Source organism: Phalacrocorax carbo, chromosome 2 (genome assembly GCF_963921805.1).
Source record: "Phalacrocorax carbo chromosome 2, bPhaCar2.1, whole genome shotgun sequence".
Classification (NCBI taxonomy): domain Eukaryota; kingdom Metazoa; phylum Chordata; class Aves; order Suliformes; family Phalacrocoracidae; genus Phalacrocorax; species Phalacrocorax carbo.
Genome location: NC_087514.1, coordinates 139,528,649 through 139,543,258, shown reverse-complemented (window position 1 = coordinate 139,543,258; position 14,610 = coordinate 139,528,649). Strand labels below are relative to the sequence as shown.

General features: G+C 44.8%; 2 protein-coding genes across 5 annotated transcripts in view; one reads left to right on the top strand and one right to left on the bottom strand.

Moving 5' to 3' along the window:
- Positions 1-2,411: 2,411 nt before the first annotated feature.
- Positions 2,412-6,207, bottom strand: RPA3 (replication protein A3). Its single transcript, XM_064444551.1, has 4 exons — positions 6,031-6,207; positions 5,611-5,685; positions 3,449-3,557; positions 2,412-2,968 (listed from the first exon to the last, which is right to left on the bottom strand). The coding sequence occupies exons 1-4, from the start codon at positions 6,127-6,129 to the stop codon at positions 2,886-2,888; spliced, it is 366 nt and encodes a 121-aa protein (XP_064300621.1). The 5' UTR covers positions 6,130-6,207; the 3' UTR covers positions 2,412-2,885.
- Positions 6,189-14,610, top strand: part of UMAD1 (UBAP1-MVB12-associated (UMA) domain containing 1) — an 85,695-nt gene continuing 77,273 nt past the window's right edge. Inside the window, exons 1-2 of one of the 4 annotated variants that reach the window (XM_064444554.1) lie at positions 6,214-6,295; positions 6,599-6,803. The gene's annotated coding sequence lies outside the window, so the exon portion shown is untranslated. Of the gene's footprint in view, positions 6,296-6,598; positions 6,804-6,861; positions 6,978-14,610 lie in introns of those variants that run through there. The other 3 variants (XM_064444555.1, XM_064444552.1, XM_064444556.1) reach the window with 3 other exon arrangements.

The following is a 14,610-nucleotide window of genomic DNA, read 5'->3' as shown; positions in this document are numbered from 1 at the left end:
TGATGACTTCTGTGTCCACCACACATGCCAAGGAGAGGTTTGGCTGGAGAAAGTGAGGACACATGGTTGCAGCATGGCCCTTGTTACAGTGGCAATCTTGTGACTCCACACAAGGGCTGGTGGGATGCAGCTGTGCTGTTGCCCTCCCAAAGTGCAGAGACTCTTTCATGCTAAATAAGGATCTCCATCATGGCTGTTCCCTAATTTTTTATTTGCAGTTTATTCTGCTGGACAGGTAAAATAGACTGATGGTTTAAGAATTGTTTCTCAAAACATAGCTCTCTGACTTCAAAAATTCATGAAGACTGGGCCACCTAGCAGCCCCTGTGACAAGACAGGCAGCCTTAAGCTGCCTCATTTTTTAAGTGCTTAGTACCCAGCATCTGCTAAAGCCTGACCTCTGCTGCAGCCAAGGCAGCCAGGTCTGGGACCTGCTCAATCATCTCTCCACCTTTCCTACAGCTATATTGCCCAGTCTGGGCTTCTTCTGTGCCTCTGGCAGACACCCCTTCTGTACCAGATTTGTTTTTTCCAGTTATGCTTACTTTGATCAGGATCTTGCCAGCTATGCCAGGTGTTACAGGAGAAGGCAAAGTTTATCCTGCCCGTGCCCCCATGCCCGTGTTAGGGAGCTCCAAACATTCCCTTAGCGGGGGCAGGGAAACAGGTGCCAGCCCTCAGCAGTCAGTCCCAAGTGTGGCGGTAGCGGCCCGCTCACTGTCCTGCTCCTAAGGACGGGAACCTCCCCGAGTCAGCCCTGATGCCATCACTCACTTCATACCCCCCCCTCTCCTCTCCCAGGTGCCAACCCGTTACTGCCCTCCCATCCTCCCAAAGAAGCCACCAGCTGCTATTTGCACCTTCCATTACTGGCCCCACTTTTGGTGATGTCCCTCTTTGGTGTTGACAATACACTTGCCCTGCTGACACCCCTTTCGTCAGACATCCATGAAGCCACTTTTTCCTGTTTTATTACCTATGAGGCCTGGCAGTTTCTCACACCTTCATCTTGTTAGAGCAGTCCTAACTGATGGGTAGCAGGCCCCACGCTTATTCACTTCCCTTGGGAATCTGGAACAGGTGGCAGTTTCCCACAGTGCTATCCTGGTAACTGCATATGTGACCTGAGCATTGCTTCACTATGAAGAGTATTTCATAGTTCCTTGCATTGCTGTCTAGTTAGCATAGCCATACAGCCAGGGTGGGCTGTATTATATATACATGATCACATACTAACTCCTCACAAAACATGGTAGTTGATAGATAAGCGGATGAATGAAAAGCACACAGTGGAAGCTTTCAGTGGTACACTGCCTTGCCTCGCCACCCATCATCGCTGCAGGCCTGGATGAAGAAGAGTAGTCTTGACTGACAAAGGGAAACTGCAGTTCAAACACTGCGGCACAAGGCCACCCGTCCAGGGACTGTCTCTGTGGGGGGAGAAGTACTACAGCCATCTAGAGGTGGGCTTTTATTAGGCCTGGGTAGTCTTGGTAACTGTAGGCAACATCTTAAAGAATACATGTGCACAAAATATCCATTTTCTGAAGTAGGATAGTACAAAACACTCTTAAATGCTAGGAAAACGTGCCTGCAGTTATTAAGAATGACATTTTATTCTACTGAGCGCTGAAATATAGCAGTGATAGCACTACAGGACGGAGCACAGCACCATACCACTTGGACCTTGTGTTCTTGTTTGCTCTATGAGACTGACTCCTACTTCAAAAGCCCTCCTCCTTCCCCATGACAGGAACTTTGTCATTCTCTGCCTTCTAAGTAGAGGGGGAGGGGGGGAATACCTCACCCGTTAACTTGATCAGCCACCCAGTTTGTATTAACTTTGGTAAATAAGAAGTCTTTAAAACAAATTCATTGACTGAAAAAGATGTCTATAAGCACAAAGCTAACAGTCTTAATAAGGCACTAGATCTAGCGATTAAACCTGAAACCTTTGTATGAAAGGTTAATGAATGAGCTAAGGTTTATTTAAAATCCTTTCAAATATTTCATTTAGTAATTCACAGAGAGTATTTCCCAAGTTAGATTTTACTTTGATTGTGTTACCCTAGGAGATATAAGAATTCTGCTATGTGCTGTAAGTAACCTGGATAGTGACACAATTGGGACCGGTGTGGAAGTTTACATGGTTAAAGTCATTAAAAGCTGGCTGAATCCTGGCACTTCTGCTTAGACTCCCACCAAGAATGACGGTTGTGATGGGAGGTCAACGGCGCCTGAAATCCCCAAGCCTAACTAGACATCTTCCAAGTGTTCACCATCAGTGCAAAAGGCAAGTACCTTGTAAGTACCTTGTACTGCGCTTTGTTAAAATTACCCTAGTCAGGTAAAACAGAGCAGGAGTCACCATATATCACTGAAAACAGCACTCTAACATGTTGTACCGACACCAAGTTAGATGTAGTCACTCTTTTATTGGAGAAGAGACCATTTTCAAGATGCAAAACATCCCATGTCCAACAAATTTGTGTCAAAGCAAATTAAATAAAAAAATCTTTACAATAAAACCCCACCAAATGTCTTCAGTACAGGTTTCCTGTAAAGCATCCCAGAACCTCTACCAACAACCAAAAGATACCTACAAAACTTGAGCGCCTAGCAAGTCCAGTCCTGCCAAAGAACACGCCTCGTGGATGCAAAAGGGTTAAATATATACAGACAGTGAGATATCCATAGAAGTGATCTCCTTCTTGCTGAATAAATACGTTTCCAAATAAAATATTCTTGACTGGCAATACATGGCACACATGACAGCATCTTTTCAGTATACTTGTTAGAAATAAATGCAACTGTCACCATGCTGTCAAGCAAGAAAGCGACACTACTGCTGCCCCTCTGAAGCTCTAAATACGTGCTAAGGCAAATCAATTGTTCCTCCCAGTACCGAACGGGTAGTATTCAGGGAATTCATGAATAATTTTTAGTGCTTCATTGTAGAGTTCCAGATCTGAAAGAGGGCAAAGAATGCATCAGTTAAATTCCCCACAAGCGAATGACAGCATTAAAGCACTGCTTGTTTCAAAGCGTGTTCCCAGTCTCCCTCATCCTCCCCAGTCTTCCCAAGACAGCCACGCTCTCATTGCTTGCTTTCTGGAGGGTTATTTTTAGGCCTGCTAGCTGCACAGCCACACAAGGTGCCGTGCGAGGCAAGAACCACATGGTCAGGAGTGGGAGAACACCTAGACCATCGAAGCAGATCATCTAGATTGGCTCCAGCTTCAAGTCAGTCCCCACAGTTTGGCAGTGAAACAGTGTTATTTCGTACAGATTTTTTCCCATGATGCTCTTTTCCACATTCTACTCCATATCTGGCGGCTTGAGGAAGGACCTTGTCCATAAGAAAAGATAACCAGGGTTTCCCTTTTTACATAGTGAAGAAGAGTTCAGAACTCAAAATGAATTTGTCATAATGTATATTCTTACTTACCAAATGGACTTTTATCTTCTCTGAACTGGACATATGACGTGCACATGATGGTTGCTTGATTTGTTACTCTTCCCACTACTTCAACAACACCTGAGATCTCTTCATCTAGCTAGAAAACACCCCAATATGAAATCAGTATCACTAAATTGGCTGCTGTCTCTACTGCATGGCACTTCAGCCTCGAACCCTCCACAACTGATGGAACAGAATCTGTCAAGAACAAACCATGTCAAACAATCCAGTACTACTGTACAGCCCTGCCCCCCTCCCAAAAAATACCACAAAAGCCTTGAGCCACTTGCAGATCTACAGTTTTTGTAACAGCCAATTCAGTACCGACACAAAAAAATATAGAAAGAAGCATCAGAGGAAAGATACCAGTTTATAAGTATATAAAACTGTGTAATTTAATCACTGAACAGAGATAAATCTAGGACACAGAGAGCAGAAGAATCCAGATTTTAATGCATTGCATTCAAACCTGAACAAATTCTAGAACTCTCTAAGAGCTAAGGAGGTATCACATGCACCAGAGAGCAGTCACAGTATTCCAGATTCAGGAGGTACAGCTGGGAAAAATTTCTTAAGTAATCTGTCAGCAATAGTGTTCAGAATACAAAGACGTTGCCTTTGGTTGAACACAGGAGAAAAAAAAAAGGCTAAAATTTATCTTACTCCATAATCATATAACTTGAGCATGAACACGCCTTCTTTATTTTTTAAGATACTAACTTTAACAGTGCAGTACTATTTCAGTAATGTTCTTCCAATATCTAACTCTTTTTAACTTTTAGTACGCCTCCTGGAACACAGGAATAGACTCCCCCCCCAGTAATGTTGGGTTTCTCTGTTGAAAGGAGGAACTACACACAGGCAAAAAAAGGAATCTGTTAAAGGGGAAAAAAGTTGGAAAGCATTTTGGTTAGCAAATCTAGAAGTTCCTCCATTGACCTTAAGCAAACCAAAGAGACAAACCTGGCATGTTTTTTCTGCGCACACCAGTTTCTCCTACCGCAGTGGAACACAGACTGCGAAGTGCCCAACACTGCAGTTATGCATTTATGAAATTCAACGACTTAATCTGTTATGGAAAGCTGTGGAATCATTGGTCAGATGCTGACATCTGAAGTTTTAACAACTCAAGGCAGAAAACCTTTTCATGAACTCAAGAAAGAGTTAAGAGACAGGCAGAACTTGCAGGACAGACATTTTCTTGCACTTTGAAGTCAGCAAGATTCACATTTATAAGACAAAACTCTTTGTGAGATCTAACATAATTTTCCATCAACAAGGAGAGACTCCTGTCTTTAAAGTCAGAGACTACCATGTGCAATTATTTCACATGGAAATGGTGAGATTTCTCAGAGTTTATAAATTAATTCAGAGAAAATGATATGAAGGCTGCACTCATGCTCAGTTAAGCTACAGCACTTGCCATCACAACAAAAATAACATTTGCTAAAGGAAAAAAATACCTAAAGACAGAGGAGAATGCCAAGGTTTTATTCTTTTAGTGGTATGTGATATCAAAGGAAGCAATATTTTTGTGCAGTAGTTATAAGCATATCTTATACCCATTGCATTAATTGCTTAACTTTTAAAATTTTTTTTCGATTAAAAAAATTTTGAGTTTAAATTTTTTAATAAAACAATGCTTCAAGATAACTATGAAGTTTACAGGAATGCTATGACAAGTGTTCTAAGAGGATATAAAAATGTCAACTCAAAAAATGCTTGACAGTACCATATCCTTGGGTTTTTTGGATTATCTTCACCAAACACACTGTTAGGTGTACAAAGATAAAGACAATAAGAAAAAAGGATGAAAAAGTCAAAATAAAGCTAATGCATGTTGAGGAATATATTACACTGGAAACAACAGAGTAAGACAAAGTAGCCAGACAGGGATGTGTCTGACAAGGAATGATTTCTCTGTCTTACCACCAGTTGAAAATTGACAAAGACCAAGGCAGTTCATGAAGACTGCGAGTTAGCTGGAAGATGTAAGAAACATAGGTGGAAAAGGGAGAAAGAAGGGATTTTTTTTGTTCCTCGCTAAAAAGTTCAATACATGCAAGGCATGCACAGGTTTCAGAAGGGACAAAACCTCCGGTGTCCACAAGAGGCAACGTCAAGTATTTCTAAAGTACTCCTTAACTTACAGGTTCGCTCAGCTCCACAGTCGTATGTTTTCCTTCTCCATCCGAAAGCACAAAAAGCTTCCCAGTAGGATGAATCTACAAAAGATGTTCAGCTTGTGCGCTCAGAAGCCGGCCGTGGGCCTTGCAGGTTTGGCCGCCTGCACCACAACTGCGCAGCGGGCCTTCCTCGGCGGGATCCGAGCGTTACGGGCGCCTCCCGCCCTGCCCCGCGCTGACTGGAGCCGCCAGCTTCCCTCAGGCCAGGCCGCAAGGCGACAGGGCCCCCTCACGCAGGGTCCCCTCACGCAGGGTCCCCTCACGCAGGGTCCCCTCACAGCCCTACCCTTGGCGACAGGGCAGCCACTCCCCCCACTCCCCCGCCCCGAAACCCCCGCGGCGCGGCCCAAAGGGCAATAACCGACCGCCGGGCAGATCACGGACCTTCTCGACGCGGCCCACGAAGCAGACGGGCTGCCCGATGTAGCGCGCCAGGTGAGCGGTGGCGATGCGGTGCCGCGGACCCTCATGGATGTCCCCCATGTCGGCATCGATTTCCCGCCCTTTGCGGAGGGGAGGGGCGCTGCTACCCGTGGCAACGGGGGAGGACGGGGAGCGCCGGGGCGGGACTTCCTCCTTCGCCTGACGCGATCCGGAAGCGGAGGCGGCGGTCGGTGAGCGGCGGTGGCGGCACCGGGCGGTCGGGCCGGTGGGTGACATAGCGCGGCGGGTGTCGCCGCGGCAGGGAGGCCGGCGGGGGGGGGCTAAGCCCCGGGGAAGCCGGGACTTCCCCGGGGCTCAGCCGCCAGCCGGCCTCCCCGCCCGGCCCCTTCCAGCCCTATCCAGTGTATATTTTGTCATTTAATCCTTTTTCCCCCTAAATTACCCCGTATTTCCGCTCCCCTAAGGGCCGTTTTCCCTCTCCCTTTAGCTACTGCCTCCCCCTAGGTCACTGCTGACCTAAGCCTAGCGCTCCCGTCAACGGTTCTGTTAACCCTCGCTTGTTTTACAGGCCGTGGTTGGTGTTAAAAACTGCGTTTCCGCAGGCACAAGTATAAACTGGGAGAGGAGCAGCTGGAGAGCAGCCCTGCAGAAAGGGATCTGGGGGTGCTGGTCGGCAGCAGCTCAATATGAGTCAGCAGTGTGCCCTGGCAGCCGAGAGGGCAAACGGCATCCTGGGGTGCATCAAACAGAGCATGACCAGCCGGTCAAAAGAGGTGATCATCCCGCTGTATTCAGCGTTGGTGCAGCCTCACCTTGTGCGCTGTGTGCAGTTCTCGGCCCCATGTTTAAGGAGGATGTGAAGGTCATTGCATACATCCAGATAAGGGCAACAAAGCTGGTGAAAGGGCTGGAAGGAACGTCCTGTGAGGAGCGCCTAGGGACTCTAGGTCTGTTTATTGTGGAGAGAAGGAGGCTGAGGGACAACCTCATTGCTCTCTACAGCTTCCTTGAGGAGGGGAGGTGGAGAGGGAGGTGATGATCTCTTCTCCCTGGTATCCAGTGATGGGACACATGGGAATGGTTTAAAGCTGCACCAGGGGAGGTTCAGAGTGGACATTAGGAAGCATTTCTTTACTGAGAGGGTGGTCAAACACTGGAACAGGCTTCCTAGAGAGGTGGTTGATGCCCTGAGCTGGTTAGGCCTTTGGACAATGTCCTTAATAATATGCTTTAACTTTTGGTCAGCCCTGAAGTGGTTAGGCAGTGGGACTAGATGACTAGTTGTAGGTCCCTTCCAACTGAAATATTCTGTTCTGCTCCATTCTCTTCTATTCCATTAATTTAATTTCATTTCACCATTAAAGAGCTTACGCTCAATCCTCAGGGTTAGAGCAACTGTTGGACATAAGGCAGAGCTAGCATCTGGACATGGCACTCTCACCAAGCGTTTTACCTTTTTCTGTGTTTTCCCTGACTGTCCCTTGTGTAGAGAGGTTCCTCCAAAGCGCCCTTGTGGCAAAGGCAGCTAGTAGTGTCCTGGGCTGCATTAGACGTAGTGTTGCCAGCGGATCGAGGGAGATGATTCTTCCCCTCTACTCAGCACTGATGAGGCCACACCTGGAGTGCTGGGTTCAAGTTCTTGGTACAAGACAGACATGGACGTACTGGAGAGTGCCCAGCGAAGGGTCACAATTATGATTAAGGGATTGGAGCATCTTACTTAGGAGGAAAGGCTGGGAGAGTGGAACTGTTTAGCATAGAGAAGAGAACACTCAGGGGGATTTATTAATGCATATAAATACCTGAAAGGGGAGTGCAAAGAGGATGGAGCCAGGCTCTTTTCAGTGGTGCCCACTGACAGGACCAGAGGCAATAGGCACAAACTGAAACACAGGAGGTTCCCTCTGAACATCAGGGAACACTTTTTCCATTGTGAGAGTGACCGAGCACTGGCACAGGTTGCCCAGAGAGCTTTTGGAGTCTCCATCCTTGGAGATACTCAAAAGCCATCTGGACACGGTCCTGGGCAACCAGCTCTAGGGGGCCCTGCTTAAGCAGGGGATTGGACAAGATCACCTCTAGAGGTGCCTTCCAATGTCAGCCGCGCTGTGGTTCTGTGATTTCCTTTCTGTTTCCAGGACCGGTGTTTGAGGAAATACTTGAGAAAATCTAACTCTGCTCCAGCTTAAGAGTGCAATCCCAACACTGCCTGTGTGCTGGCTGTCTCTTCTAACCAGCCACGGGTGGTTCAGCTTGCTAACCAGCACAAAGTAGTTTTTGTTTCTTGGCTGGGTTAGTGTTGTGGTGATTCTGAACCAGCTCAGCAAGGAAGCAAGCTACCACCAGAAGCTGTGCAGAACCAGCATGTGGCTGGGAAGGGGAGTGCTGTAGGGTTGTATCTTCAGTGGGGTGTAGCTGCTTCTCATCTCCTCAGTGACACTATGCCATTCACCTTTTAAGTAGTATATTTGCAAGAGAATGTCCTAATCTGCTTAGCATACCTTCAGAGATATTAAAGGAAGGAGAGAACACATAGTGGTTGAGGGAAAGGCAGAGGCTGTCATCTACCTGGACTTTAGTAAAGCCTTTGACACTGTCTCCCACAGCATCCTCCTAGAGAAGGTGGCAGCTCACGGCTTGGATGATTGTACTCTTCGCTGGATAAAAAAATGGCTGTGTGGCTGAGCCCAGAGAGTTTTGATGAATGGAGCTAAATCCAGTTGGTGGCTGGTCATGAGCAGGGTTCTCCAGGGCTCAGTGTCAGGGCCAGTCTTGTTTAATATTTTAATCAATGATCTGGATGAGGAGATCGATTGCATCCTTAGTAAGTTTGCAGATAACACCAAGTTGGGCAGGAGTGTTGATCTGCCGGAGGGCAGGAAGGCTCTGCAGAGGGATCTGGACAGGCTGGATCGATGAGCCGAGGCCAGTTGTATGAGGTTTAACAAAGGCAAGTGCTGGGTCGTGCGCTTGGGTCACAACAACCCCCATGCACTGCTAAAGGCTTGGGGAAGAGTGGCTGGAGAGCTGCCTGGAGGAGAACCTGGAGGTGCTATTTGACAGCCAGCTGAACATGAGCCATCAGTGTGCCCAGGTGTCCAAGAAGGCCAAACAGCATCCTGGCTTGTATCAGGAATAGTGTGGCCAGCTTGAGTAGGGAAGTGATCATGCCCCTGTACTCGGCAGGTGAGGCCGCACCTTGAGTACTGTGTTCGGTTTTGGGCCCCTCCTTCTTGTACGAAGGACATTGAGTTGCTGGAGTCTGTCCAGAGAAGGTCAATGAATCTGGTGAAGGGTCTGGAGAATGTGTCTTATGAGGAGAGGTTGAGGGAACTGGGGTTTGTTTGGTCTGGAGAAGAGGAGGCTGAGGGGAGACTTTATTGGTCCCTACAACTACCTGAAAGGAGGTTGTAGTGAGGTGGGTGTTGGTCTCTTCTCCCAGGTCACTAGCAACAGAATGAGAGGAAATGGCCTCAAGCTGCATCAGGGGAGTTTTAGATTGGATATTAGGAAAAACTTCTTTACTGACAGAGTGGTCAGGCATTGGAACAGGCTGCCCAGAGAGGTGGTAGAGTCACCATCCCTGGAGGTATTTAGAAGATGTGTAGACGTGGCACTTCAGGGCATGGTTTAGGAGACGTGGTAGTGTTGGGTTGATGGTTGGACCTGATGATCCTAGAGGTCTTTTCCAACCTTAACAATTCTATATGTAACAGGTGAAGCACAATGCAGCAGGCTGCTGCAACATGGCTCTTGTAAGGCTATTTGTCTGCCACCTTTGAAGGGTGAGCTGTTAGAAAACCACATTGTAGAAGTTCTTATAAATATGTGTCTGCATCCTGCTTAGCAGTTTAACTCAATTACTCAAATTACTCAGTTAATACAATATTGAGTGTTGCATCTAATAAACACCCAGCTTTCTATTTTAGCATTTTCTATCTTCTTCAGGGCTTTGAATGTTGAGATCGGTTTGAGTACTGGTACTTCACTCCTGGTTTTGCCTGTGTCACCTGTGCTTTTATCGCCTGACTTGATTGTGGTTGATTTTTTAATGATTCAGCATCTTTGAGTGGTTTTATACTATGGTAATTTGGGTTGCCTACCTCTTAGTATTTCTGCTTCCCTTAAATTTAATGAGAACTTCAGAAGTAAATATTCACATTTTATGTAAGTAACAAAGTCTTGTTAGTGTTTTGTTGTATGTGTATCCCTTTTTTGTATTTGTCTTTCTCATGACACTTTCCTTCCTTCTGTTTTGCAGAAGCACAAAGTAAAGGAATACAGCTAATGTTAATGCCAGATAAAAGAAATTATATGTCTGTTGTTGTTGTTGTTGTTGTTTTCACATAGTAGCTTACACTAGGCCAAAAGCTTTTAAACTGTTATTTTGGTGTCACAGAGAAATCTTTTTGACGTGCAGGATCTTGACTCTTAAACTGGTTGTTTTCATGTCGTAAGCAGGGCTGTAAAGGGCTGTAAATGCCTTGCTCCTTTCTGTAATTGCTACTTTATTGGTGAATCTCAGCACACGCTAATATGGAAGAGAGAATTGCTCTGATGCTTTCTGTATTCTCCTTCCACATATTGTATAGCTTAAACTACGAGACATGAAGTTATTCTGGTTCTTTCTTTAAGGTCAGTTTTGTATCTTGTTCTGACCTCATCTCATCATTTACATAATTACCGGCAGTGCCACTGCAGTTCTGCTTTGCTCTGTTCCTGGGCATCCTCTCTTTATCTTAGTTTGCATCTTTGGTGTTTTTCATATTAAATTGCCTTTCTCCTCCTGTCACTTGTGAACATGTCTGAAAGGGCTGAAAAGTGATGCTAAATACGCTAGGATCTTCATGGTATAGACAAATTTGATTGGATTTAACGTATTGGTTTGGCTCAAAGGTCACCCATACTTCTTGTCAAAGGAGACTGACAAACTGCAGGAGGAATAAATTAGCCCCTTTGTGCAACTCCGTAAGTCATCTTTGTCCAGTCCCACGTATGTTCTCAGAGACTCACAGAAAGACAAAATATTTTTTGCAGCCTCCCAGAATAGCTATAGTTCACAGTTTATTACTTGCTAATGACTGAAGCGGTGCCAAAAGCATTATTCTTAACTCTCAGCGATTGAGATTGGAGAAAGAAAAAACTGTGTTCACTTTTTGGTGAGGGGGAAACACGAGGAGAAGGGAATTGCATATTCCTACCAAGGGAGATTTTTATCTTTAGGCAGTGAATTCAATTTCAAGTCTCCGATAGAAATAAAATTAATCCCATCTGGAAGGGAAAAGTGCTGTGCTCTATAGGAGAAATTACTGCAGGAACGTGGTACTATCTCTGAATGGTGGCTGTATTTTCTGTGATTTTGTGCTGACAGCTTTGGAAAAAAAAACCCCACGACTCAGTGTTTTTTTCCTCTAGTCTGTGTGACCGTGCGCCCAGGTCCAGAAACTTCAAATTTAATTTTTACTCTGAAATGCAACTTGTGCGGAAACTGGTTGTCCTCAACTTTTGTTAACTGAAACCTCACCTTATCTACAAGTAGTAAAACTCCAGCCCGATTCTGCAAGTGCTTAAACTGTGTTCTTATCTTCAAGAGCATGAGTGTTTCCATTCAGCTCTCTGTTTCTTTGTTGGACAGGGGCTTTGTTCTGTTTTTAACATGTAATTAAAGAAATTTAGTGGTTGCATTTCCCGTTGCTGGAGAGATTTACGTTTACTTTTGAAGTACCACAGCTGATAAAATTCTTAAGAGAGCAAATATCACAAATGTCCCAGCACTGCCTGTCTGCAGGTTTTCCTTTACTTATGCCATTCTGTATACAGCTCTACTTTTTGTTTCTGTGTCCCCCTTCTGTTTTGTTAGTCGTTCTTTGTTATTTAGTTTAAACTTAATATTGGGTTCAGCAAAGGTACTGAAGTGCTGCAAGAAGTAGCTGGCGAGCTCCTTCCTCCACATCAGTTATGCAGACCGGAGACCTACAAGCACAGGTTTTGTTTGTTTCTAAGTGGTGAACACCCAGAGAAGGAAACAGCCTCACTAAGCACGTTAGCCTTTTAGTATGTGGATTCCTCACCACCTTCCCAACGTTCACAGACACAAAATACAACAAATGCCATTTTCTTACTTGTGGACCAGTGGTTTTAACAGCATAAGAACTTGAGGCGTGAGGGGGTACTTCTGTTAGCTTTGTTTGGTTTTCTGCTTCAAGCAAAAGGATGCGTGGGGTGGTTTTTTTTGTTTTATTTTCTGTTTGAGAAATACTGCTGACAGTGGAATTAAGTTAAAGCTACTTTGGAAACTGAAAACTACAAAGTAAAGATCAACCCTCCTGTATGTCGATGAGTTTTGTGGGTTTTATTAAAAATTGGGATACTCAGGCTGACTTCTGTCTACGAAAGGAAAAAATCTAGTGTGTGAAAGTGCTTGTAATATTCATTTGGCTAGCTCAAATTGTACTGATTGTTAATTTACCCTGAACTGAAATGTCTGTTGTCCAGTAAGCAGTGAAGTTTGGGTATGTTAAATATGCAGGTTTTAAACACAAATGCGTGGTTTCCTATGCTACTCTTTGTGCCATGTATATACTGATTAAGTTACTTTTTTTGTGCAAGAAAGAGTGAAAGGGAACGCTATGTGATAGAGCTGAAAACTGTACAATAATGCAGATCTGAAAGAGAAAAATATGTGATCGGAGCAACTGCAGCTCTGGCACCTGAAGTGGCTGACTGGAATCTGAGCCTTTACCAAAACTATCTGTAAGATTTTACACATCAAGTTGATTTTGCTCCTTGTTGTTGCACGCTTAGGATGAAGGTAAAATTGCATTTTAAACTGTTCCACAACTGCCTCTCCTTCATACATCATCGGAGCAGAAACCTGACTCTTGAGCATTACAGCACAGGTTTTTACCACTTGAGCTATGGGACTGACAACCCTAATTGGTAGCAGGAGAAGACTTATTCCCCGAGGGCTGAAAAAGGAATATGCTGCTGGCGCCATGTGTTGAGCCTGGGTGTGGGGGAAGGTAAGGAATAAATGAGATAATTAGGAGTCTCTACTGTGTAATCTCCACGGAACTGGAAATATCAGTATTTCATGTGGTAAGGTGGTAAGGTAGGAAAACAAGCAAAAAGGAATATAGTGCAGATAAGTAACTTTTTTTTTAATTACTGCTTACCTGGGGTTGGGTGGTTTGTTCTGTTCTTGTGCACATCAGTGTAGTTTATTCGGTTGCTAGAAACTGCACTGTGTCAAGCATAAGTAAGCAGTAGCTGGCCAGCCTGAGGGATATTCAGTCTTTGAGTCTCGGATGTCAGGCCACAGTCTGAATTGTTGCTGCTTTTGCCATGTTCTATTTATATGCTGTTCCTGAAAGCCAGTGCTTACACTTCATATAGGACTTTCTGTGATCTGGAGTATGGAAGTGTTTGCTATCACTTGTAACAGCAGGGTGCGAGGCAGTTTATATCTGGTGAATAGTCAGTGCTGATCGTGCAGTTAATTGCTACAGGTCGCTGGCTAGGGCAAAAAAAGTCTAGCTTATGGTATCATGAATATTTGTGTGGGAAGTGAGGAGTTGCAGCAAATAATTAATCCAGGATTTTTATCTTTTTTTTTTTTTTAATCCATACACTATATGGTAGCACTTCTCTCCCCTTCCCACCTTCTAAAGATTCTTTTTTGTTAAATTTAGTGTGAAATAATGTATCAAAACTTGACACTGTACACCTCTTTTCTTTAGACTGGACTGATTTCCTCTGTTAGGGGGGTATATTAGACATTGCTATTGGTTTGCCAGTCCCTTTTCCTTTAACTGTTGGTTTCTGCAAAGTAAATCAGGATTCTGCTCCTCAAACTGTACTTCAAACTTGAAATTACATTATTCCACTTTTCCCAATTTTATATTGGTATTTTAGCAGAGAAGAGCTTCACGTGCCTTTCTTTAAACCTTCCGGTCTGTTTGGCACACAGTGTGCTTCAGCCAGACCACAGGCCGCTCCATAGGTTGGTGTTGTCCAGTGATCCAAGTTCAGCCCTTGGGGGCTGGAGGTGAGCACACCTTCAAGGGGTAACTGCTGCCGCGGTGCCTCTTTCCTTTTCTCACTGTCCCAGCACTATGGATGGAGCTGCCGTTGTGGGATGAGGCTGGGGAGACTCTCGGTTGCTGCTTTCAGTGGTGCCAGTTAGGCAGGAAATAGAAAGTAGGTGGTGGTACATTGGTAGTCCTCTCAATAATATGAACCTGTGAATACGTGCTTTGTATAGTTCTGTTGGTTGTTCTTCACAAGAGTGACGCTTCCTTATAAAGCTTTTCTTATTGCTTTTCTTGGAAGAAGAGAAACCTCCTTGAGTCTACATCTTAAAGTTCAGAATAATTAGAGAATTGGCTCAGAAGAATGTTTCACGATGTATCCATGTTTGTGGGGTGGTTCATAGGACTTAATTTTGTAAAAGCTGGCTGAGCTGCCTATCTTTTTGGCTCATGCTCGTGGGGTTTTTAATATGATTTTTGTCCTTTTTAAGCTTTTCAGAATTGCTTCTATGTAATCTTCCAGTCTTGAGAGAGAAGAGATACTGACCAT

Bases quoted from the DNA above. Each gene is read 5' to 3' on its own strand.
- RPA3 (XM_064444551.1), bottom strand. From the start codon at position 6,129: ATGGGGGACATCCATGAGGGTCCGCGGCACCGCATCGCCACCGCTCAC. The intron at 5,686-6,030 runs GTCCGTGATCTG...CATCTTTTGTAG, and splicing joins TCGTGGGCCGCGTCGAGAAG to ATTCATCCTACTGGGAAGCT. The intron at 2,969-3,448 runs GTAAGTAAGAAT...GCCCTCTTTCAG, and splicing joins AGAAGATAAAAGTCCATTTG to ATCTGGAACTCTACAATGAA.